This window comes from Zonotrichia albicollis, chromosome 4, assembly GCF_047830755.1.
Source record: "Zonotrichia albicollis isolate bZonAlb1 chromosome 4, bZonAlb1.hap1, whole genome shotgun sequence".
Classification (NCBI taxonomy): domain Eukaryota; kingdom Metazoa; phylum Chordata; class Aves; order Passeriformes; family Passerellidae; genus Zonotrichia; species Zonotrichia albicollis.
Window position 1 is genome coordinate 993,586 of NC_133822.1, and position 24,243 is coordinate 1,017,828.

General features: G+C 51.0%; 1 protein-coding gene and 1 pseudogene across 1 annotated transcript in view; both read right to left on the reverse strand.

The window, feature by feature from the left end:
- The window catches only part of LOC141728985 (SH3 and multiple ankyrin repeat domains protein 3-like), a gene marked incomplete at its 5' end in the record, with an annotated part of 77,119 nt that extends 61,683 nt beyond the window's left edge, over nt 1-15,436 (reverse strand). Inside the window, 3 exon segments of the mRNA XM_074540308.1 lie at nt 567-649; nt 8,848-8,923; nt 15,323-15,436. Of these exon segments, the coding sequence (XP_074396409.1) occupies nt 567-649; nt 8,848-8,923; nt 15,323-15,347 (184 nt within the window).
- A 3,039-nt stretch (nt 15,437-18,475) lies between these two features.
- LOC141728882 (SH3 and multiple ankyrin repeat domains protein 2-like) overlaps nt 18,476-24,243 on the reverse strand; it is an 11,612-nt pseudogene continuing 5,844 nt past the window's right edge.

Below are 24,243 nucleotides of genomic sequence, written 5' to 3' on the forward strand. Positions count from 1 at the left end.
GCACTAAAATCCCCAAAATTCCGAGAGAGCCACGATAGCAGCAGGACACGGCATTGAACCGGAGAAATCCGGGGAAGAAAATCCCCTTGGAGCCCCCCAGGATTGCTGGGAATGGGGCTCCGGAGCTGAGCAGGGGCTGTTCATTCCCTCAGGGAAGCCAACTGAAGATTCCCAAAAATTCCAAGGCACCATGAGCAGCACCAGCAGCACAACCCCCAGAACTCCCAACCCACAAGCTCCGACCACGACACCGAACCGAGCCAGGGATGAAAATCCCTTCGGAGCCCCCCAGGATTAGCGGGAATGAGAACCCTGGGACGTTCATTCCCTGACGGAAAAAAGGAGTGAAAATTCCCAAAAATTCCAAGGCACCACCAGCACCAAACCAAAACCCCAAACCCCAAACCCTCAACCCCACTCCACGCCATCGCCCCAGCCCGATCATTCCCAGCGCTGCACAACCACGCCGGAAAAAAATCCCTGTAAAAAAACCCTGGGGGGGAAAAAAATTCCGGAAAAAAAGAAAATCCTGGGAAAAACGGCTGGAAAAGCAGCTCGGGGCTTACCTTTGGCCCCGCGCAGGACGAAGCCGAAGCCCTCATGCTCCCGCTTCTGCAGCACGGCCGTCTTCTCCTCGATGATGTAGTCACTGGGCAGGAAAGAGCACAAGAGAATGATGCCAGGGTTAGAGCGCAGCACCATCGCTGCCAGCGCCGTGGCCGCTGTCACCAGCCGGGGGTGGCCCTGTCACCAGCCGGGGGTGGCCTTTGTCACCAGCCAGGGGTGGCCTCTGTCACTCTTCGCATCCAGCCTTTCATCTCCGCAGGGATCGTCGCTTCCCCTCCCTTCCTTTCTCTTTCTTTCTTTCTTTCTTTCTCTCTCTTTTCTTTTTTTTTTTTTTCCTCCTGGATTTTTTTTTCCTGGTTTTTTTTTTCTCTCTCTCCCCGGATTTTTTTTTTTTTTTTGCGCCCAAAGTCACACCAAAAAGACGGAAGCGACTTTTGCCTCGGCGTGGAGGAGGAGGAGGAAAAGGAGGAAAAGGAGGAGGAGGGAATTAAAAAAAAGCGAGGAGAAGAAGAAGAAGAAGAAATCGTGGATGTCCCTGCTGCCCACCGGGCCCCTCGCAGTCACCTGCAGAGGAATGCAGGGATACGGAGCCCTCGCTCGCAGGAATGCAGGGATACGGAGCCCACGCAGGAATTTCGGGAATTTCGGGATCCGGAGCTTCGCCCGTTAAACGCGGAGCCCCATCGGGAACCGTCTCTTCCCACACTTGCCGAGCGCGTCTCCCGCGGGAATAAAAACCGGGATTCTCGGATGGAAGCGGCGCTGCCTCCTCGCCGCTGGCCGGGCAGGAGCGGGGCAGAGTTTAAATCCTCATCCCGGCGGATTTGATCCCAAAATTTCCCCCCCCTTCGGGCGTTGCTAAGTGACGGATTGCCGGGAGCGGGGGGGAAGGAGCATCCTTGGGAAGAGCCGGGAATGATGCAGCGATGGATGGAGGGAGGGAGGGATGCGGGGATGGATCGGAGCCCCCTCCCCAAAGGGGCTCTAGGAGCGGCGCGAGGGGGAGGGGGCCGCAGGTCCCTCCCAGCGGAGCCGCAGGGGTGACATCAGAGCCGGGATAATCCGGGAGCGCCGGGAAGGAGCTTGGGAAGGAGCCGGGAAGTGGGAGAGGAGGGAGCGAGGGGAGGGATGGGAGCGGATGGGAGGGATGGGGAGATGGAAAAGGTTTGGGAATAATGGGGAGGGATGGGAACAATGGAAGGGATGGGGAGATGGAAAAGGTTTGGGAATATTGGGGAGGGATGGGAACAATGGGAGGGATGGGGAGATGGAAAAGGTTTGGGAATATTGGGGAGGGATGGGAACAATGGGAGGGATGGGGAGATGGAAAAGGATGGGAGGGATGGAGGGATGGAAAAGGATGGGAACGGATGGGGAGATGGAAAAGGTTTGGGAATACTGGGGAGGGATGGGAACAATGGAAGGGATGGGGAGGGATGGGGAGATGGAAAAGGTTTGGAAATATTGGGGAGGGATGGGAACAATGGGAGGGATGGGGAGATGGAAAAGGTTTGGGAATATTGGGAGGGATGGGAACAATGGGAGGGATGGGGAGATGGAAAAGGATGGGAGGGATGGGGACGGATGGGAGGGATGGGAACAATGGGAGGGAATGGGGGATGGAAAAGGATGGGAGGGATGGGAATGGATGGGGAGATGGAAAAGGTTTGGGAATACTGGGGAGGGATGGGGACAATGGGAGGGATGGGGAGATGGAAAAGGATGGGAGGGATGGGAATGGATGGGAGGGATGGGAACAATGGGAGGGAATGGGGGATGGAAAAAGTTTGGGAATAATGGGGAGAGATGGGGACAGTGGGAGGGATGGGAACAATGGGAGGGATGAGCAGGGATGGAGGGATGGGAACGGATGGGAGGGATGGAAAAGGTTTGGGAATATCGGAGAGGGATAGGAGGGAGGAGGAACAATAGGAGGGATGGGGAAGGAAAGAGAGAGACGGGAGAGATGAGGAGGGATGGAGAAGCTTTGGGAATATTGGGGGGGATAAGGAGGGATGGGAGCAATAGGAGTGATTGGAAGGGATGGAGAGATGGGAACGATGGGAAGGGATGAGGAATGTTGGGAAATGATTGGGAATATTGGAAAAGGATGGGGAGGGACGGGAGCAATGGGAGGGATGGGGAATGATTTGGAATATTGGAGAGCGATGGGGACAATGGGAGGGATGGGGAAGGATGAGGAGATGGGAGGAGATGAGGAGGGATGGAGAAGGATTGGGAATATTGGAGAGGGATGGGGAAGGTTGGGAACAATGGGAACAATGGGAAACAATGGGATTGATGGGGAGGATGAGGAGGGACGGGAGGATGAGGAATATTGAGAAGGGATGGGAATGACTGGGAACAATGGGAATGTTGGAGAGGGATTGGGAGAGATGGGAGCAGTGGGATCAGAGGGAGCGCTGGGAATGTTGGGAAGTGGTGGGGAATGTTGGGGAGTGATGGAAACAATGGGAATAAGGGGAATGTTGGGAAGGACAGGAATAATGGGAAGTGATGGGAATTATGGGAAAAACAGAAACAATGGGAATGATGGGAATGATGGGGAACAATGGGAATGATGGGAAGAGATGGAAAATCATGGAAATGTTTGGAAGGGATTGATGGGAGGGGTGGGGAGCACTGGAACAGCTGGAATTGGCAGTGGGAATTCCCCATGGATTCATTCCCAAGGCACAGGAAAGGACTGGAATTCCACTGGGGAATGAGGGGCAGGGCTGGGCCTCGCCAGCTCTTCCAGAGGGAAAACCTTGGATCACCGGGAATACCGGGAGGGAATGGATCCCTGCTGGGATCATGGGAATACCCGGACAGAATGGATCCCTGCCAGGAAAAGCTTGGATTTCCTGGATCACCGTGAGGGAATGGATTCCTGCCGGGAACACTTTGGGAATCCATTCCACAGCGAGACAATTCCTAATCCCGTAGCGTTTTCCCACTTCCCAAATCCTGGAATCATGACATGCACCCACGGTGGGCTGGTGGCTCCCTGCTCTTGGAATGGTGGGATGGGATCCATGGAAAAAGTTGGAAAAGTTCCAGGTTGAAGCAGCACCATTCCATGGAAATGGGAATATGGAGGGAGGGAAGAAAAACTCTTCCTGGAAAGGTTTCTCTGGAATCCCACTGGGAGCATTCCCAAGCCGCTGGAATTGTCTGGGAGCAGCAGCTTTTGGGATCAGTTCCCGCTTCCGGGGAGTGTCAGGAATTCTGGGAATCACGGAATGGTTTGGGTGGGAAGGGATTTCAAGCTCCTGGAATTCCACCCCATTCCATGATCCCAGGCTGCTCCAACCTGGCCTTGGAAGCTTCCAGGGATCCAGGGGAACCCATGATCCCATTCCTTGGACAAAACAGGTTGGAAAAGTCTCAATTCCATGGAAAACTGGGAATTCTGGCCCGAGGACACTGGAGAGGCTCCGTGGAGCTGCTTTTCCAATTCCATGGGAAATAGAGCAGGGCTAGATGGGATTTGGGAAGGAATTCCTGGCCGGGAGGGTGGGGAGGGGCTGGGATGGAATTCCAAGGGTTGGAATTGGGTGGGATTTCAGCTCCATTCCCACCCAACCCATTCCAGGATTCTCCCATGGAATTTCCGTCTCAGCAGTGCAATCCCAGCCCTGGAGGTATCCAGGGAATTCCTGGAATTCCAACTCTGGGTTGGGATCAGGCCCAGCTTGGTCTCAGTGACCTCAGAGGGCTTTTCCCACCTCAGGAATTCCATGGATTTCAGCCGAACTCCAGTTTTCCTTGAGGAATCCAAAAATTCCCAGAGGAGTGGAATCCCTCTCCAACCACTCCGACATTCCCGCATTTTCCTGGGAAGCTGGGGCACCTTCCAATGATTTCCCCATGGGAATAACCAAGAGGATCCATGAAAACTGATTTTACTTCCCGATTTCCCCCATTTCCTTTTAGAATCCCAGGATCTGGGTCGGAAAAGGGATTCAGGAGCATTCCATGGGCAGGGACAATTCCCGCTATCCCAGGTTGCCCCAGGCTTTTTTTTTCCAACCGGCCTGGAATTCTTCCAGGTGTCTCCTGGGCGGCTTTTCCGGCTGCTCCCCAAACTTTGGGAATGTGGGCGGAGCGTTACCTCAGCGGGATCGGCGTCACCGGGAATGTGGGCGGGATCCAGGTGTGGGATCCGAGCCCGGAGCCGTCACCGGAGCCTCGGGAAGCGTGGGAGCCGGGATGAATCACGGCTCCATTGATTCCCGCAGATTCCATGGGGTTCTAAAAGGAGCTGGAATTTTGCCGGGGGTGGCGCTGAGACCAACGCCCACCTTTAACTCCCGGCGTTCCGTTCCGTAGGGACGGAGAATTCCCAGGATTCCAGCTCCCATTCCGGGTTTTCCGCACGGCCTCAGGCACCAAAGGGTGGGATGGTGGTGGCCTCTCCAGGAATTCCTTTTCCAACCCTTTTCCCAATCTTTTTCCATAATTTTTCCTGATGCAAACCTGACCTTTAACTCCCAGCGTTCCACAGGGACAGGGAAAATTCCAGTTCCCATTCCAAGTCCCATTCCTGGGATTCCAGCTTCTATTCCAGTTTTTCCACTCGGCCTCAGGCACCAAAGGATAGGAGGGGGGTGGCCTCTCCAGGAATTCCTTTTCCAATCTTTTTCCATTTTTTTTTCCCATAGTTCTCCTTGATCCAATGCCCACCTTTAACTCCCAGCATTCCACAGGGAAAATTCCAGCTCCCATCACCAGTCCCATTCCCAATCCCATTCCAGCTCCCATTCTGGGTCCTATTCTTGATCCCATTCCAGCTCCTATTCCAGGTCTCATTCCAGGTCTCATTCCAGGCCCATTCCAGGTTTTCTGCTCCAAACCGTGGGATGGTGGTGGCCTCTCCAGGAATTCCTTTTCCAACCCTTTTCCCAATCTTTTTCCATAATTTTTCCTGATCCAAACCTGACCTTTAACTCCCAGCGTTCCACAGGGACAGGGAAAATTCCAGCTCCCATTCCAGCTCCTATTCCCAATCCAGTTCCCGATCCCATTTCAGATCCCATTCCCAATCCTATTCCAGGCCCATTCCCAATCCCATTCCCGATCCAATTCCTGGTTTTCTGCTCAGCCTTGGGCACTAAAGGGTGGGATTGTCGTGGCTTCTCCAGGAATTCCTTTTCCAAGTCTTTTCCATGGGATTCCCATAGTTTTGCCTGATCCAAAGCCCATCTTTAATTCCCGGTGTTCCACAGGGACAGGAGAATTCCAGATCCCATTCCAGGCCCCGATCCCATTCCAGGTGGAATTCCAATGGAAACTCAGCCCCTTTGGATGGCGGAATTCCAGCTTTGGAAACATGAGAAGGAATTCCCAGATTTTCCAGAGGGATGGGAGAAGAGCAAGCAACACCAAGGAAATCTCAGGAATTACAGGGAAATCCAAGGAAAACTTTTCCCAATGGAAGCTCAGCTTCCTTTGCCTGTAGAATTTCCATTCTTGGAAATATGGGAAGGAATTCCCAGATTTCCCAGCTCCAGGAAAATTATTCCATAATCCCCTAATTCCAACCCCCGTTATTCCGTGATCCCATCATTCCAACTGCCCTAATTCCATAATTTTCTGCCTCCACACATTTTTACAGCCTTGGCATTCCAGGACCAGAGAAATTCTCTTTTGCCCCTCCGGGTTTTCCACGTTTTCCATGTTCTCCCTGTTTTCCGCTGAAATCCCTCTCCCTAATCCCCGACACAAATCCGGGATTGGCTCCTGCTCCCAATTTTTCCCCTTCCCAGCTGCTCCCGGCTTTAATACCCAAATTAATTCGGAGCCTCTTTAATCCCTGCCTTTAATTCCGAAGGCAATTCCCATTGGGATTTCTCTTCCGGATAAAGCCGAGCTCAGATTCGTCTCCTCCAGGGAAATTTTTCTGTCCCATTTTTCCCATTCCCAGATTTTGGGAAAGACCAGAATTTTGGGAGCATTCAGCACATCCTGGCTCTGAGCGGCCCCTGCTCCTCCTTGCAGGGATTCCTGATTCCAACGGAAATCTGGGAATGCTGGAAATCCCATCCTGGGAGAGTTTTTCCATCTTCAATCCAGGTTTATCCCGAAATTCCTGGGGATGTCCCATGATTCCAAAGCATTCCATCATCCCATGATTCCATCGTTCCCAACCATTCCATGGTCCCACAGAATCCGTAATCCAGAATTTTGGGATTTTCCCTTTCCCAATAATTCCCCAAACTCCCCAAATTTTCTTTGGGAGCTTCTTCCTGGAATTCAAACAATTCCCAAAGGATTTCCTGGAGCGGGACCAACCCAAGCCCTCCCTGTGGATCCAATCCCACTCTGGGCTCTTCCCAAGTTTTTTTCTGGATCCCGCTCCTTAAATTCCTCTCAAATTTCCCTTGGGCCAATGGATCCATGGAATTCTGGGAATCTTGGAGCTCATCCACAACATTTTCCTGCTTTTTCGATCTCCTTATCCCAAATTTTGCTCCTCTGAGCATTCCCAGCTCCAAGGAATTTGTGGAATTTTGGGGTTTTTTCAAGTTTTTTTCCATGCTGGATCCGGCTCCTTGAATTCCCCTTCCTGCCTCACTCCTCCATTGGAATTCCCAGGAATCTTTTCCCAGTGAAAATTCCCAGGAATTCCAACTCCTGGCCAAGAGCTCCTCCTGCTGTTTCCCCAGGATGTGCTTCCCAAAGGAAATCTCTTTTCCTGCGATTCCCATGGATTCAATCCTGGTTTTTTCCTCTGAACCAATGGAATTTCACCTCATCCATGAATTCTCACGTTTTCCCCACTCTTCCCGTGATCCCAGCTGAGATTTTTAGGAGTCTCCCTTCATTTTTCCCTTGGTTTTCCCTCTTTCCCAATTTTTCCCACAGGAATGTCCTCAGAGCAGCAAATCCCAGGAATTTTAAGGATCCACTCAAATTCCACAAATCCCTCAGAGTCGGGAATGCTCCAGTAAGCAAAATTTGTAATAAGAAGCTCAAGAAAAGTGGGAAAATGTTGTGGATGAGCTCCAAGATTCTCAGAATTCCATGGATCCGCACAATTCCATGGCTTCCAAGGAGAGACCCCTCCTCTGGCTCTGATGGGTTTGGGAATTCAGAAACTTCCCTGGAAAAAGGAAAAACTTCCCTCTGGGAATTCCAGAGCTCTGGGATATCCCTGAATCCAACCCTTCCCATTCCCGATCCCAATCCACAGGAAAAGCCGGAGTCCAGGAATGTCCCCCTGCTGTCCCGCCTGGGAATGCGCTCACGTTCCCAAACTTTTCCAGAACCTTGGATTCTCACTGGGATTGGAGACAAGAATGGGAAACATTCCCAGGCTTCTCCAGAACTTTGGATCTGTCACTGAGAAATAAGTCAGGAATGGGAAACGTTCCCAGACTTTTCCAGGATGTTGGATTTTCCTCTGGGGAATGAGCTGGGAATGGGAGCACATTCCCAAACATTTCTGGATTCTTGGATCCTCCCATGGGACACGAGCTGGGAATGTTTCACATTCCCAAACTTCTCCAGAACTTTGGATCATCCACTGGGATGAGCCAGGAATGGGAAACATTCCTAGAATTTTCCAGGATTGGAAATTTCTCCCTGGAATGTGAAACATTCCCAAATTCTTCTGGAACTTTGGATCCTCCACTGGGACATGAGCCAGGAATCGAAACATTCCCAGAGTTTGGATTCTCCAATGGGACGGGAGCCTGGAATGGCACAACATTCCCAGACTTTTCCAGGATGTTGGATTTTCCCTGGAAATGAGGCAGGAATGGGAGCACATTCCCAACTTCTCCAGAACCTTGGATCATCCATTGGGAAAATGAGCTGGGAATGGGAAACATTCCCAAACTTCTCTGGAATGTTGATCCTTCACTGGGACAGGAGGCAGGAATGGGAAACATTCCAGAATTCTCCAGAACTTTGGATTCTCCATCGGAACACGAGCCTGGAATGGGAGCACATTCCCAAACTTCTCCAGAACCTTGGATCCTTCCCTGAGACATGAGCCAGAAATGGGAAACATTCCCAAACTTCTCCAGAATGTTGGATCATCCATTGGAATATCAGCCAGGAATGCAGCCACATTCCCAGGATTCCCCAAAACCTTGCATCCCGCCCAGGAACTTCCCCCACCTGGAATTCCTCCCACCACCCAAAACTCACGGAAAAATCCCCTTCCCATGGAATTCCGAACCTCCCTGAGGAAAAGGGCGGGTTTTTCCATGGAAACGGGAATTCCCAGGATTCCCAGGATTCCCGGGATTCCTGGGATTGGCTCCTTACCTGTGGGAGGTGAAGTTGTCGTAGGACCCGACGGTGTAGTGCCGGAAAAGCCGCTTGGTCCGGTCTTCCCTGGTTTCTGTGGGAAAAAATCCACATCCCAAATTATTCCCGGCTTTTCCCCGCCTTCCCAAGGGATCCACAAAGCCCGGGAATTCCATTCCAGGCGGGAATTGCTCCATGGATGAGGAGAATCCATGGGGGTGACAGGCCCATGTGTGTGGCCGAGGAATTTCTGGGAATGGTGGAGCCGCTCCTGGAAATCATCCAGGAGGAAATTCCAGCAAAATTCCCGGCTGGAATGACAGAGGAGACTCAACCCTATGGAAAACCCAAATCCCACATTCCTGCCCCTCTTCCTTCCTTTTCCAGTGTTGGAAATGGATGGGAAAAGCTGGGAATGCTCCTGGGAATTCCGTGCTGTCCTGGAGGTCTCTGGATCTCTGGGAATGTCGGAATTCTGAGGAAAACTGGGAATGAGGGAGATCCTGGCACTGCTGCTGAGGGAGCGGCTCCCATGGAAAAGCTGGGAATGTTCCGGGGATCCTCCTGCTCTCCCAGAGGTCTCTGGATCTCTGGGAATGCCGGAAATCAGGAGAAAAACTGGGAATGAGGGAGACAATCCCATGGGAGCAGCCACATTCCCACCCTGCTTCCGTGCTTTTCCCACCTCGGAATGGATGGGAAGAAATGGAATGATCCCTCTGGAGTTTTCCAGCCCTTTCCCAGGATTAGCCTGGGAAATCCTCACTGCTCCAGGGGGCTCCTGATTCAGGGAATTCTCTGCTTGGATCAGGATGGGAAAATCCTCACAGGTCTGAGGAGTTTCTGATTCCAGAGGGAAATTCAAGGAAAAGGAAAAACTTGGGAAGATCCCGCTCGGCACCAGGAGACGGCAGCAGGGAGCAGCTGTGGAGCCGATCCAGAATGATTCCCGATGGGAATAAGGGATGGGAAAAGGAAAGGAAATTTCAAGAAAGGAAATTTCAAGGAAAGGAAATTTCAAGGAAAGGAAAGGAAAGGAAATTTCAAGGAAAGGAAAGGAAATTTCAAGGAAAGGAAATTTCAAGGAAAGGAAAGGAAAGGAAATTTCAAGGAAAGGAAAGGAAAGGAAATTTCAAGGAAATTTCAAGGAAATTTCAAGGAAATTTCAAGGAAATTTCAAGGAAATTTCAAGGAAAGGAAATTTCAAGGAAATTTCAAGGAAATTTCAAGGAAAGGAAATTTCAAGGAAGGAAAGGAAAGGAAATTTCAAGGAAAGGAAAGGAAAGGAAATTTCAAGGAAAGGAAAGAAATTTCAAGGAAAGGAAATTTCAAGGAAAGGAAAGGAAATTTCAAGGAAAGGAAAGGAAATTTCAAGGAAAGGAAAGGAAAGGAAATTCAAGGAAAGAAATTTCAAGGAAAGGAAATTTCAAGGAAAGGAAAGAAAGGAAATTTCAAGGAAAGGAAAGGAAAGGAAAGGAAATTTCAAGAAAGGAAAGGAAAGGAAATTTCAAGGAAATTTCAAGGAAATTTCAAGGAAATTTCAAGGAAAGGAAATTTCAAGGAAAGGAAAGGAAATTTCAAGGAAAGGAAAGGAAATTTCAAGGAAAGGAAAGGAAAGGAAATTTCAAGAAAGGAAAGGAAAGGAAATTTCAAGGAAAGGAAATTTCAAGGAAAGGAAAGGAAATTTCAAGGAAGGAAGGAAAGGAAAGGAAATTTCAAGGAAAGGAAATTTCAAGAAAGGAAATTTCAAGGAAAGGAAATTTCAAGAAAGGAAATTTCAAGGAAAGGAAATTTCAAGGAAGGAAAGGAAAGGAAAGGAAAGGAAAGGAAAGGAAAGGAAAGGAAAGGAAAGGAAAGGAAAGGAAAGGAAAGGAAAGGAAAGGAAAGGAAAGGAAAGGAAAGGAAAGGAAAGGAAAGGAAAGGAAAGGAAAGGAAAGGAAAGGAAAGGAAAGGAAGGAAAGGAAAGAAAGGAAAGGAAAGGAAAGGAAAGGAAAGGAAAGGAAAGGAAAGGAAAGGAAAGGAAAGGAAAGGAAATCTGGGAAAGGGGAGGGAAAAGGGAAAGGAGGGAGGGAAGAAAGAAATTCCCAGCAGATCCTGAAGTCCCAGCAGATCCCAAATTCCCAGCAGATCCCAAATTCCCAGCAGATCCCAACAGCTCCACGAGCTGGCCCATCCAGCCCTGGTATTTCCCAGCACTTCCCATTCCACCGGGAATTCAGGAATTCCCTCCTCCTGCCCCCTTCTCCTGCCATCCCAGCCCTTTGGAATTCCCAATCCCCCTCATCCCCTCTGCTCCTCACCCCTCCGGACATTGTCCCTGATCCCCAGCCCCTCCTGGATCCCATTCCCGAGGAAAAGCCGGGATTGATGGGCTGTCCACGGCCCAGCGGCTCCGTTCCCTTCCCGGCTCCCAAAAATAGCAGCGCTTTTAATGGAGCCGTCACGGAGCCTCCGGAGCTGATGGATGGAGCCGGGAGCAGCCGGGATCCGCAGGGACACGGAGCGGCTGAAATCAACGGGAATGAGCCCGAGGAGACCGGGATGGGATCCAGGGAATGGGGTGAGATCTGTGGGATGAGATCCATGGGATAGGATGGAATCTATGGGATCCATGGGACAGGATCCAGGGAATGGGGTCCAGGGAATGGGATCTAGGCCATGGGATGAGAGCCATGGGATGGGATGGGATCCATGGGATGGGATCTATGGGATGGGATGGGATTTATGGGATGGGATCTATGGGATGGGATGGGATCCATGGGATGGGATGGGATTTATGGGATGGGATCCATGGGATGGGATGGGATCCATGGGATGGGATGGGATTTATGGGATGGGATCCATGGGATGGGATGGGATCCATGGGATGGGATCTAGGAGATGGGATCCAGGGAATGGGATCTAGGGCATGGGATGGGATCCATGGGATGGGATGGGATTTATGGGATCCATGGGATGAGATCCATGAGATCTATGGATGGGATCCAGGGGATCCATGGGATGAGATCCATGGGATGCATGGGATTTATGGGATCCATGGGATTTATGGGATCCACAGGATGGGATGAGATCCATGGGATGGGATCTATGGGATCCATGGGATGGGATCTATGGGATCCATGGGACAGGATCCAGGGAATGGGGTCCAGGGAATGGGATCTAGGGCATGGGATGAGATCCATGGGATGGGATGGGATCCATGGGATGGGATCTATGGGATCCATGGGATGGGATCTATGGGATGGGATCCATGGGATCCATGGGACAGGATCCATGGGATGGGATCCAGGGAATGGGATCTATGGGATCCATGGGATGGGATCCATGGGATGGGATCCATGGGATGGGATGGGATTTATGGGATCCATGGGATGAGATCAGTGAGATCTATGGGAAGGGATCTAGGGGATGGGATGGGATCCATGGGATGGGATCCATGGGAGCCATGGGATGGGATTTATTGGGATCCATGGCACGAGATCCATGAGATCTATGGGATGGGATCCAGGGGATCCATGGGATGAGATCCATGGCACGCATGGGATTTACGGGATCCATGGGATTTATGGGATCCATGGGATGAGATGGCTTGGGATCCATAGGATGGGATGGAATCTGGGATAGAGGAAGATTTCCACAGGGAATGGGGTCAGGATGGGCTTTAAAGCCCTTCCCAACCTAAACGTTCCTCGAATCCATGACCAAAATCCTTGGCAATTCAGGTCTGGGATAAATCTGGGATGTGCTTGGATCCGCCAAGGGAAGGTGCAGAAATTTGGGAAAAGCCCGGATTTCAGCATCCTGATAAATCCGTGGAAAAGGACCATCCTGCTTTTTCTGGGATAATGGACAGCTGGAAAATCATTGGGAAGGACTCATTTATTGGAGAAGGGACAGGATGGGATCCATGGGATATGGATGGGATGGAATTCTATGGGATGCTTTTCCAGCAGGAATCTGGGAACAGGGAATGCTGGGAAAAAGCTGGAAAACCAACCAGGAATGCCTCATCCTCTTTTTTCCCTGGGAATCAGCCCTGGGTTGCAAACAAGGAGGGAAAATAACGCCCTCTGAAATGTGGGAAGATCCCTTTTCCTTCCGTCTGGAATTCTGGTTCCACGGAGAGTTTGGAATTTGATGAATTCCATTGAAAGGGAAGATTCCTGACCCTTGAATTCTTGGGGAACGGGATTTTTCCTTCGTTTGTTTTGGACCCAGGCAGGGAATTGTGGAATCCCAGAATTCCAGAGGTTGGGAAAGAATTCCAAGGGCACTGAGTCTGAACTGGGCCCGATCCCAGGCCAGAGTGGAATTCCAGGAATTCACTGGACACCTCCAGGGATGGGGATTCCAAAGTTCTCCAGGCAGCCCCAGCCAAGGCCTGATGCCTTTCCATGGGGAAATTCCCAAAAATCCAATCCCAACCTCGCCTGGCCCAGCCTGAGGCCATTCCCTCTTTTCCTATCCCTTTTTCCCTGGGAGCAGATCCCAATCCCACCTCAGATCCTGGCAGGAAGTTGGGAAAAGGGATAAAACCCCCCCTGAATCCTCCTTTTTTCCAGGCATGGAAAACTCCTCCTCAGCGGAACAGGAATTCCTTTGGAATTCCAGAATTCCCATCAGAGTCGGAGCAATTCCAGCCACTTCTGTGGATCATCCTGGATCTTCCTCTTTTCCAGTTGGGACAATCCCAGTTTTCCCAGTTTTTTCCTCTGCTCCCACCCCTCCATCATCCCAAATCCTCCATTCCCACAGAAGATCCCGATGACGGATCCATGACTGGAATTGACCCCTTGGGATGCAATTCCCACAATTCCCTCAATCCCCACCCCAGTGGGGGGATGAGGGAATTGTGGGATGAATGAAGGGGCACTCCGGTGATTCTGTCGGGAATTCCAGATGGAATTCTGGGATATTGATCTTCTCCAACTGACCAATCCCAATTTTCCCAGCTTTTCCTCTGCTCCCATCCCGACCAATCCCAAACTCTCCATTCCCTGCAGAAGATCCTGATGATGAATCCACGACTGGAACTCATCCCTTGGGATACAACTCCCACAATTCCCTGGAGCTGGAACCATTCCCAGTCTCCTGTCCCTCTATTCCTTGGGAATATTCCCAATATTTCAAACATTCCCACTTTTTGTCTTTCCCATGTCTCCTTCAGGCCTTGGCTGCCACAGTTGGTTCATCCTGGATTTTTCCTCTTTTCCAGGCTGACCAATCCCAGTTTTCCCAGTTTTCCCTCTGCTCCCGCCCTTCCATCATCCCAAACTCTCCATTTCCCGATGATGGATCCATGATTGGAATTGACCCCTTGGGATACAATTCCCGCAGTTCCCTCAATCCCCGCCCCACTGAATGAGCACTCCAGGGATTCCACTGGGAATTCCAGCTGGAATTCCAGGATACTGCCCTTCTCCAACTGACCAATCCCAGTTTTCCCAGTTTTCCCTCTGCTCCCACCCCTCCACCATCCCAAACTCTCCATTCCCTGATGGTGAATCCATGATTGGAATGAATCCCTTGGGATACAAATCCCACAATTCCCTCCACTCCTCCCCCACCAAAGGAACACTCCGGTAATTCCATTTGGAACTGCATCCGGAATTCCAGGATATCAACCTTCTCCAACTGACCAATCCCAATTTTCCCAGTTTTCCCTCTGCTCCCATCTCTCCACCATCCCAAACTCCCCATTCCCTGATGAGGAATCCATGATTGGAATCAATCCCTTGGGATAAAAATCCCACAATTCCACAATTCCTCAATTCCCTCCACCCCCACCCCCCTCCCACCAAAGGAACACTCCGGTAATTCCATTTGGAACTGCATCCGGAATTCCAGGATACTGCCCTTCTCCAACTGACCAATCCCAATTTTCCCAGTTTTCCCTCTGCTCCCACCCCTCCACCATCCCAAACTCTTCATTCCCTGATGGTGAATCCATGGTTGGAATGAATCCCTTGGGATACAAATCCCACAATTCCCTCCACTCCTCCCCCACCAAAGGAACACTCCGGTAATTCCATTTGGAACTGCATCCGGAATTCCAGGATATCATCAACCTTCTCCAACTGACCAATCCCAATTTTCCCAGTTTTCCCTCTGCTCCCACCCCTCCATCATCCCAAACTCCCCATTCCCTGATGGTGAATCCATGATTGGAATCAATCCCTTGGGATACAAATCCCACAATTCCCTCCACTCCTCCCCCCACCAAAGGAACACTCCGGTAATTCCATTTGGAACTGCATCCGGAATTCCAGGATATCATCAACCTTCTCCAATTGACCAATCCCAATTTTCCCAGTTTTCCCTCTGCTCCCACCCCTCCACCATCCCAAACTCCCCATTCCCTGATGGTGAATCCATGACCAGAACAGATCCCTTGGGATACAATTCCCGCAATCCCCACCCCACCAAAGGAGCGTTCCGGTGATTCCGTGGGGAATTCTGCCGGGAATTCCGCCCGGAATTCCGGGATACCGACCTTGCCTGGAGTCGTACTGGCGCATCTGCACCTCCTCCACGCATTCCGCCGGGAACCAGCCGCTCCTGCCCTTCACGGAGCCTTCCCAGAATCCGCCCTCGCCGATGCTCAGCACTGCGGAAAACAGGGATTGGGAGTCAGGGCGGAATCCCGGGAAAACGGGGCTTGGGAAGGAGGAGGCACCGTGGGAATCCGGGAGGCAAAGCCGGAGGGAGGCTGAGGAATGTGGAGTTTTCCGTTGGTTTAGTTCCTTTGGAACATCTGGAATTGCTGGGTTTTCTCACTCTGGATGCCAAAATTCCCATGGTTTTCCCACTCTGTATTCCCAGATTTTCCCACCTGGATGCACACATTTCCAAATTCCTGGTTTTTCTCACTCTGGATGCCCCATTCTCAACTTTTCCCACTCTGGATCCCCAAATTCCCAAACTGTCCCATTCGTGACCAAATCCCAAATTTTCCCACTCTGGATACCCAATTCCTGATTTTACACACTCTGGACGCCCAAATTCCCAAATTGTCCCACTTTAGATGCCTTAATTCCAAATTTTCCCAGTCTGGGGGCCTGAATTCCTGAATTTTCCCACTCGGAATGTCCAAATTCCCAAATTGTGCCGCTCCGGATCCCCAAATCCCAGCAGCACCTTCCTGGTGTCCCCCAGGTGTGAATTCTCTTTGGAATGTCCAGATCCCAGAATTCCAGAGGCTGGAAAAGCCCTCCTGGATCCCTGAGTCCAAACTGGGCCCGATCCCAGCCCTGAGTGGAATTCCAGGAATTCCTTGGACACCTCCAGGGATGGCAACTCCAAACCTCCCTGGGCAGCCCCTGCCAAGGCCTGACCCCTTTTCCATGGAAAAAATTCCCAAAAATCCAACCTGGCCCTGCCCTGGCCCAGGCTGAGGCTGCTCCCTCTTTTCCCGGGATTTAAGGTCTCTTCCCACCAAACCATCCCAGGATTCCATAAAAGGAAAAAACCTCCAGGAATTCCTGAGGGATTTGCTGTCCCATTCCTGCATTTCTCCCGACACTTCCCAGCTTTATCCCAGCTCAAATTCCTGCGGATCCATCAGAGCTAATCCTACATTTCTTCAGGCATCCGGAAATCCAGCCCTGCTCCATCCATCCCAAAGAATTCCCAGAAGGATCCAGGAATTAAATTCTGCCTGCAGGCATCCAAGGAAAAACAAATCCAAGGAAAAGCCAAACAGCAAAATCCTTTCAGGCTCCTCCAGGGGTTTTTTTTTGGGATGCAAATTCTCCAGCTCTCCAAAGGTTCCGGTGCTCTCAAGCCTTGGAATGATCCCAAATCCCGGATTTTGCTCAATTCCCACTGCTCTGCTCCCAACAGCTGCCCCTGCAAAATTCCTGCTTTGGAGCCCTTGGGAATTCTGGCCTCCCAGGAAGGAATTTTGGGATTTGGGGCTTCACGCCAAACATCCCTGGGCAGCCCCTTCCAAGCCCTGACCCCCTTTTCCATGGAAAAATATTCCCAAAATCCAACCGCAATCTCCCCTCCAGACCCTTCCCTCTTTTCCCATCCTTCATTCCCTGGATTCCCCTTCCCTCCCACAGCCATTCCCAATTTCTGCTCCTCTCTTCCAACACTCCCCATCCCCATCCCCATCCCACAGGGCCTGGACCAGCCTGGAATTCCAGCAGGGATTTCCGCAGGGAATCCGTGTTCCGTGTATGGAATGGGACTTGGAAATGGATCCAATGGATCTGGGAATCAGCACCGGGAACGGATCTGGATGGATCCGTATGGATTTGGGAATCAGCCACTGGAATGGCTCCGGATGGATCTAAGGGATCCAGGAATCACTCCCAGGAATGGATCCGGATGGATCCAGGAGTCAGCAGCAGGAGCTGGAATGGCCCTGGATGGATCTGGGAATCAGCACTGGGAACGCCCCCAGATGGATCGGATGGATCCAGGAATCATCCCCAGAATTGGATCTGGATGGATCTGGGAACCAGCCCTGGGAATGGCCCTGGATGGATCCAATGGATCCCGGAATCAGAGCTGGGAATCAGCACTGAGAGCTGGAATGTCCCTGAATGGATTGGGGAATCCACACCGGGAATGGTCCCACATGGATCCAATGGATCTGGGAAACAGCACTGGGAATCAGCACCGGGAGCCAGAACAGCTCCGGATGGATCCGAGAATCAGCACCGGGAGCTGTTCCTGCTATGGATGGATCTGGGAATCAGCCCTGGGAATGGCTCTGGAGGGATCCAATGGATCTGGGAATCAGCCCTGGGAATGGATCTGGATGGATCCAATGGATCTGGGAATCAGCCCTGGGAATGGCTCTGGATGGATTCAATGGATCCGGAAATCAGAACTGGGAATCAGCACTGAGAGCTGATTGGAATGGTCCTGGATGGATCAGGAAATCGCACCAGGAATGGATCTGGATGGGTCGAATGGATCTGGGAATCAGCCCTGGGAATGGCCCCAGATGGATCTGATGGATCCGGGAATCAGCACTGGGAATTGATCCGGATGAATCCAATGGATTCAGGAATCACAACTGGGAATCAGCACTGAAAGCTGGAATGGCTCTGGATGGATTGGGGAATCAACACTGGGAATGGTCCCAGATGGATCCAACGAATCCAGGAATCAGCACTGGGAATCAGCACCGGGAGCTGTTCCTGCTATGGATGGATCCAGGAACCAGCACTGGGAATGGCTCCGGATGGATCCAATGGATCTGGGAATCAGCACCGGGAATGGCTCCGGATGGATCCAATGGATCTGGGAATCAGCACCGGGAATGGCTCCGGATGGATCCAATGGATATGGGAATCAGCACTGGGAATCATCCCTGGAGCCGTTCCCGCCCTGCCGGCTCCAGCTGCGGAGCTGATTTGGGAACGGATCCGGCTTTGATTCCCATCATTATTCCGTCCTTCCGGCTCTAATCAAGCAATTCTTGGAAAAAAATAGCGGCAATCAAAGGGAACGGGAAAGGGAGGGAACGGATGGAGCCGGGAAAATGTTCCTGAGGAATTTTCGGCCTCAGCAGAATTTTGGGACTGCGGGACAGGAAGGAGCTTGGGAACGGGATTTGCTGATCCAAAGGTTTTGGATCCTTCCCGTGATCCAGGATTTCCTCTCCCTTCCTCATTCCCATTTTCCTTCCCTATTCCTGAGGACCTGGATCCCACACACACAGAGATTCCCACAGTGGGAATACCGGGGTTTTCCACGGGCTGGAATTCCAGGATTCCCCAGCCCCCCCAGAATTCCCAGTCAAACCTCCCCAGAGCTGATCCCGCCTGGAAAATTGGGATGAATCCTGGCACAATTCATCTTTCCCAAATTCCCAGTCTGGCATTCCCAGCACTTTTCCTTTATCCCAAGGAATTCCTGGTAGCTCCAGCAGGATGGGAGCCACAGGAGCAGAATTCCCAAGGGAATGTGGCCCTGGAATGGCCCTTAAATATAAAAGGCAGGAATACTGGGAATATTGACAAGGGCCCCATTCCCAAAAACTGGGATTAATCCCATCCTGATCCCCTTGGATCCAGGGAATTCCAGTTCCTGGAACACCCACAGGATAGGGAAAATTGTTCCCAAATCCCATAAATCCCAGATTCTTCAGGGAGCCAATTCCAGGATTTTGGGAATACAGGGAGGATCCTGGGGGGATCAGGGAGATGCTGGATTCGGAAGATTCCCAGGAAATTCCCAAGCACGGATATCCCTCAAATCCTACCCAGCAAAGGCCAGAGGGCAGAAAATTCTGGAATGGCCGGAGCTGGAAAGGATCCAAAGGGATCAAAGCCAGGAGGGATTGTGCTGGAATGTTCCTTTTCCTGCTATTCCCTCTTTTCCATAACCCGGGAATGATGATGGGATCCCAGGGAACAAAAGGAGGGAAAACAAACAAACAAAAAAAAAGACAGAGCACATTCCATAGGAAAAACAGGGAGAAATTCCCTTTTCCTGCAATCTCCCAGCACTGGGAGAGCAGCAGGATCCTGGAATTGCAGGATCTGGGCTGGCAAATCCAGGGAAATCTGGCTGAGGGGTCCAGGAGGGAAAAGTGGGAATGAAGAGCCAATCCCAGCGAGAAATCCTGGGTTATGGAAAAGAGGGAATAGCAGGAAAAGGAACATTCCAGCACAATCCCTCCTGGCTTTGATCCCTTTGGATCCTTTCCAGCTCCGGCCATTCCAGGATTTTCTGCCCTCTGGCCTTTGCTGGGTAGGATTTGAGGGATATCCATGCTTGGAAATTTCCTGGGAATCTTCCGAATCCAGCATCTCCCTGATCCCCCCAGGAGCACAGAACGTCCTCCGATTTCTGCTCCAAGCCGGGAAAGGATCAAAATGTGGGAAAAGCAGCGGAATTCCTGGGACTGCCCTTGGGAAAGGGATCCTGGAATGGTTTGGGTGGGGATGGAGTGAAAATCCCATTGAATTCCAAGGGCAGGGAAATTCCCACCATCCCAGGCTGCTCCAAGCTTTCCTTGGGCACTGCAGGGATCAGGGGCAGCCCCAGCTGCTCTGGGAATCCCTTCCCAAAATCCCAGCCCAGGCTCCCTCTCCAGGGAATTCCCTCCATTCCCAGCTCTCCCAGCCTGGCATTGGATCCATCCCCACCCCGACTCCTCTCCAGGAAGGGATTTTGGGCTCTGGGGGCTTCACTGGCAATCTCAGCACTCCAGGAAGGGTCTCCCTTCCCTTTGCCATCCCCAACTTCCATAAAAACCCCTGGGGATGGATTCTGAGTGTCCCAAATGCCAGAATGGTTTGGGTGGGAAGGGCCCTTCAAGCCCATCCCATTCCAAGCCCACCATCCCAGGCTGCTCCAGCCTGGCCTTGGGCACTGCAGGGATCAGGGGCAGCCCCAGCTGCTCTGGCAATGCCAGCCCAGGCAGGAATTGCTCATTGCCAAGATGCCACCCATGGCTGCCCTCTGGAATGTGCTGGAAGCTCTCCCTGGAGCCTTCCCTTCTCCAGGAGAACATTCCCAGTTTTTCCCAGCCCTGGCTCCAGCTCCTTCTCCCGGTGTTTATTCCTCAGATGTTTCCCAGGATTCTCCAAGAGCTTTCCTGGCTCAGCGTTCCCGAGCTCCGGAGAAGAGCGAGGAGCAGCCGGAGCCGTCTCACACCCGTGCCCACGGAAAACATGGATGGGAAAGGAGTCAGGGATCCAAGGAAACCCGGCCTGGCTGCCAGGCTGCTCCGAGCCTTTCCCGGGGAAGAGGAGGAGGAGGAGGAGCCCCGGGAGTTCAGGGAATCCCTTTGGAATCCGCAGGAATCCTCTTCCCCCTGAAAAGCCGGGAGGTGTTTGAGGGATTAGTGCCATTCCAGAGGCGGAAATTCCTTGGATAATCCGGCCTGGGAAATGTTTTGTGCGCTATTCCAGCCTGAGGGGATTTTCTTAATTCCCGCCCAAACTCCAGGAAAAATTTGGGATCAGCCCTGTAAGCAGGGATTCAGAAATATTTTGGGGATCACTCCCTGGTGGAATTCCCAGCTGGAAAACAGCGGGATTTGGGAATTCCCCATTCTGAAAAAAATGCCAGGGAGACAGAGTCCTCAGCATCCTTAGGGAAGGAATTCCCGGAATTCCCACCCCTGGCAGGATGAGGAGCTCCATGGGAGGCCCTGGGAATGCTGGATCCTGGCCAGAATTCCCAGAGAATCCGGCAGGGATTGGGATGGGCCCATCCCGCTTGGAATGTGGGCACAAAGGGCAGAACCATCCCAAAAACCAATGGAAAACCTGGATCCACATTCCTCAAAACCATGGGAAAACCTAGATCCACATCCCTTGAAAATCCTGGAAAACCTGGATCCACCTCCCTAAAAACCATGGAAAACATGGACCCACATTCCCCCAAACTCATGGAAAACCTGGATCCACGTCTTTTAAAACCACAGAAAACCTGGATCCACATTCCCCCAAACTCATGGAAAACCTGGATCCACATCCCTAAAAACCTATGGAAAAATCTTGATCCACATCCCTCAAAAAATCCTGGAAAATCTGGATCCACCTCCCTAAAAATCATGGAAAACGTGGACCCACATCCCCTCAAACTCATGGAAAACCTGGATCCCCTCAAACTCATGGAAAACCTGGATCCACATCCCTAAAAACCATGGAAAACCTGGATCCACTTCTTTTAAAACCACAGAAAACCTGGATCCACATTCCCCAAAACTCATGGAAAACACCTCATTTCCCAGGGAATATTCCTGGATTTTTTTTTTCCTTATTTTTCATCATCATGCACCAGAAGATGGAAAAATTCCTTCTCCAAGCTTTTCTCTGGGAATGCCAACCCCAGATTCCCACTGGATCATTTGGGATAGTTCTGGTTTCTGTGGATTGATCTGAATGCCAGGAAAAAATTATGGATCCTACTTGGAATTGGCAGCTCCAAGCGGATCCTGGTGGAAAACAGGGAAAAGGATGACGGACATCACCTTTTCCTTAGAAACCTGTGGAAGTTTTGCTCCTGGAGGTCTCATTTTCCCATGGAAATTCCAGGATTTCTGAGCAGCCTCTGCAGCTGGAGCAGAGCATGACACGGCACTTCCCAGCCCTTGGAAAAATCCAGGATTAAACCCCGAAATCCTGGAATTCCTGACCTTGGAAAGGCCCTCCTGGGTTATCAAATCCCACCTTATTCCCACCTCAACATCCAGGAATTCCTTGGAATTCTACCAGGAATGGTGACTCCAAACCTCCCTGGGCAGCCCCTGCCAAGGCCTCACCCCCTTTCCATGGAAAAATTCCCAAATATCCAAACTGAGCCTCCTTGGCCCAGCCTGAGGCCATTCCTTGTTTTTCCACCCCACAGTCCCTCAGGAATTCTGTGGCACCTGGAATTCTCAATTCCAACGGCATTCCTGGGCTTAATCCGTGTAAATTGGAGGGAAAATTCCCTTTTCCTGACGGGAACAGCAAATCCCAGGTTTAAATCTGGCTCATCCCAACTCCAGTTGGGTGGGATTTTCCTGGGAATTGGAATCCACCTGGATCCAGCGGCAAACAGTGGGAAAAGAGCGTTTTCCATGGGGTTTTCCATGGATATGGCAGCAGAGGAGTGACACGGAAACCTTGGGATGTTCAATGGAATTTTTTGGGATCAGCTCCGCCCCATTGGATGCATCCCAATCGCCCCATCCCTGGATCCAGGATCAGATTTCCAGGATCACCAGGAGTGGATGGATCTTCCTGGCATCTGAAATTCCAAAGCCACTCTGGAATTGTGTCCCAACATCCCAAATCCCTGAGCAGCAGGAATTCCCGTGGAATTCCTCCTTCAGAATTCCCAACCCACAATTCCCACCCCACCAGTTCCTCACCCACAGCTCCCATTCCAGAATTTTCCCAGTTTGGGTTTTCTGGGAATTTCAGGACACACAAGGACAGGGAAACTTTGGGAAGTGCAGGAAAACCGGAATGGGAGAGGAAAATCCCTCTGCCCCCCGATCCCATCCGGAATAAACAGCAGGAGGGGAGGGAAAACCGGGAAAAGCCGATTTTCCAAAAATCCTGGAAAACTCCCCACACTTGGAAGCCACAGCGAGGAAAAAATGTGGGAAAGAGGATAAAGCTGGGAAGGGAAAAGAAAAATTCCAAGGAAAAATTCCATAGTTACCTACTTCACGGAGCTGCTGGTCTGGAGCATGGATGGGAATGGAAAAGAGAAAAAACCATGGAAAATAGAAAAAAATAAACATGGAAAAGAGAGAAAAAAAAACACGGAAAAGAGAGAAAAAATCCATGGAAAATGTGCAGAGGCGCAAACAGAAAAACATGGAAATGAAACATGGGAATGGTCTCCAGCTAAATCCCTGGAATTATCTCCTGGGATGTCATCCAGGGAAGTGTGGACTCCTCAGCCAGGTCAGAACATGGACAATCCCAAAAAACCCAACCCAAGATCCCAAATTTCCTTGGAATTCCAGGTCAGGACCGTGGAAAATCCCTAAATCCCAACACAAGATCCCAAACTTGGGGGAAATTCCAGATCAGGACCACAGACAGCTCCCAACAAAAGGAATCCCAACAGAAGATCCAAGGTTTGGCTGGAATTCCAGAGCAGACCATGGACAATCCCTCTGATCCCAAAAAGGATCCCAAATTTCCTTGGAATTCCAGAGCAGACCATGGAGAACCTCTCCCAACCCAAAACCACCAAATCAGGTTGGACACCCAGGTGAGATCATGGACCATCCCAAAATCCCCCAAAAAATCCCCAAACTTGGTTGGAATTCCAGAGCAGACCATGGGCAATCCCTCCAATCCCAGAAGAGATCCCAAATTTCCTTGGAATTCCAGGTCAGGACCGTGGAAAATCCCCAAATCCCAACACAAGATAGCAAATTTTGGGGAAATTCCAGATCAGGACCACAGACAGCTCCCAACAAAAGGAATCCCAACAGAAGATCCAAGGTTTGGTTGGAATTCCAGGTCAGACCATGGGCAATCCCTCCAATCCCAGAAGAGATCCCAAATTTCCTTGGAATTCCAGGTCAGACCATGGACAATCCCTCCAATCCCAAAGAGGATCCCAAATTTCCTTGGAATTCCAGAGCAGACCATGGAGAACCTCTCCCAACCCAAAACCACCAAATCAGGTTGGACACCCAGGTGAGATCATGGACCATCCCAAAATCCCCCAAAAAATCCCCAAACTTGGTTGGAATTCCAGAGCAGGCCATGGACAATCCCTCCAATCCCAGAAGAGATCCCAAATTCCCTTGGAATTCCAGGTCAGGACCATGGAAAATCCCTAAATCCCAACACAAGATAGCAAATTTTGGGAAATTCCAGATCAGGACCACAGACAGCTCCCAACAAAAGGAATCCCAACAGAAGATCCAAAGTTTGGTTGGAATTCCAGGTCAGACCATGGACAATCCCTCCAATCCCAAAAAGGATC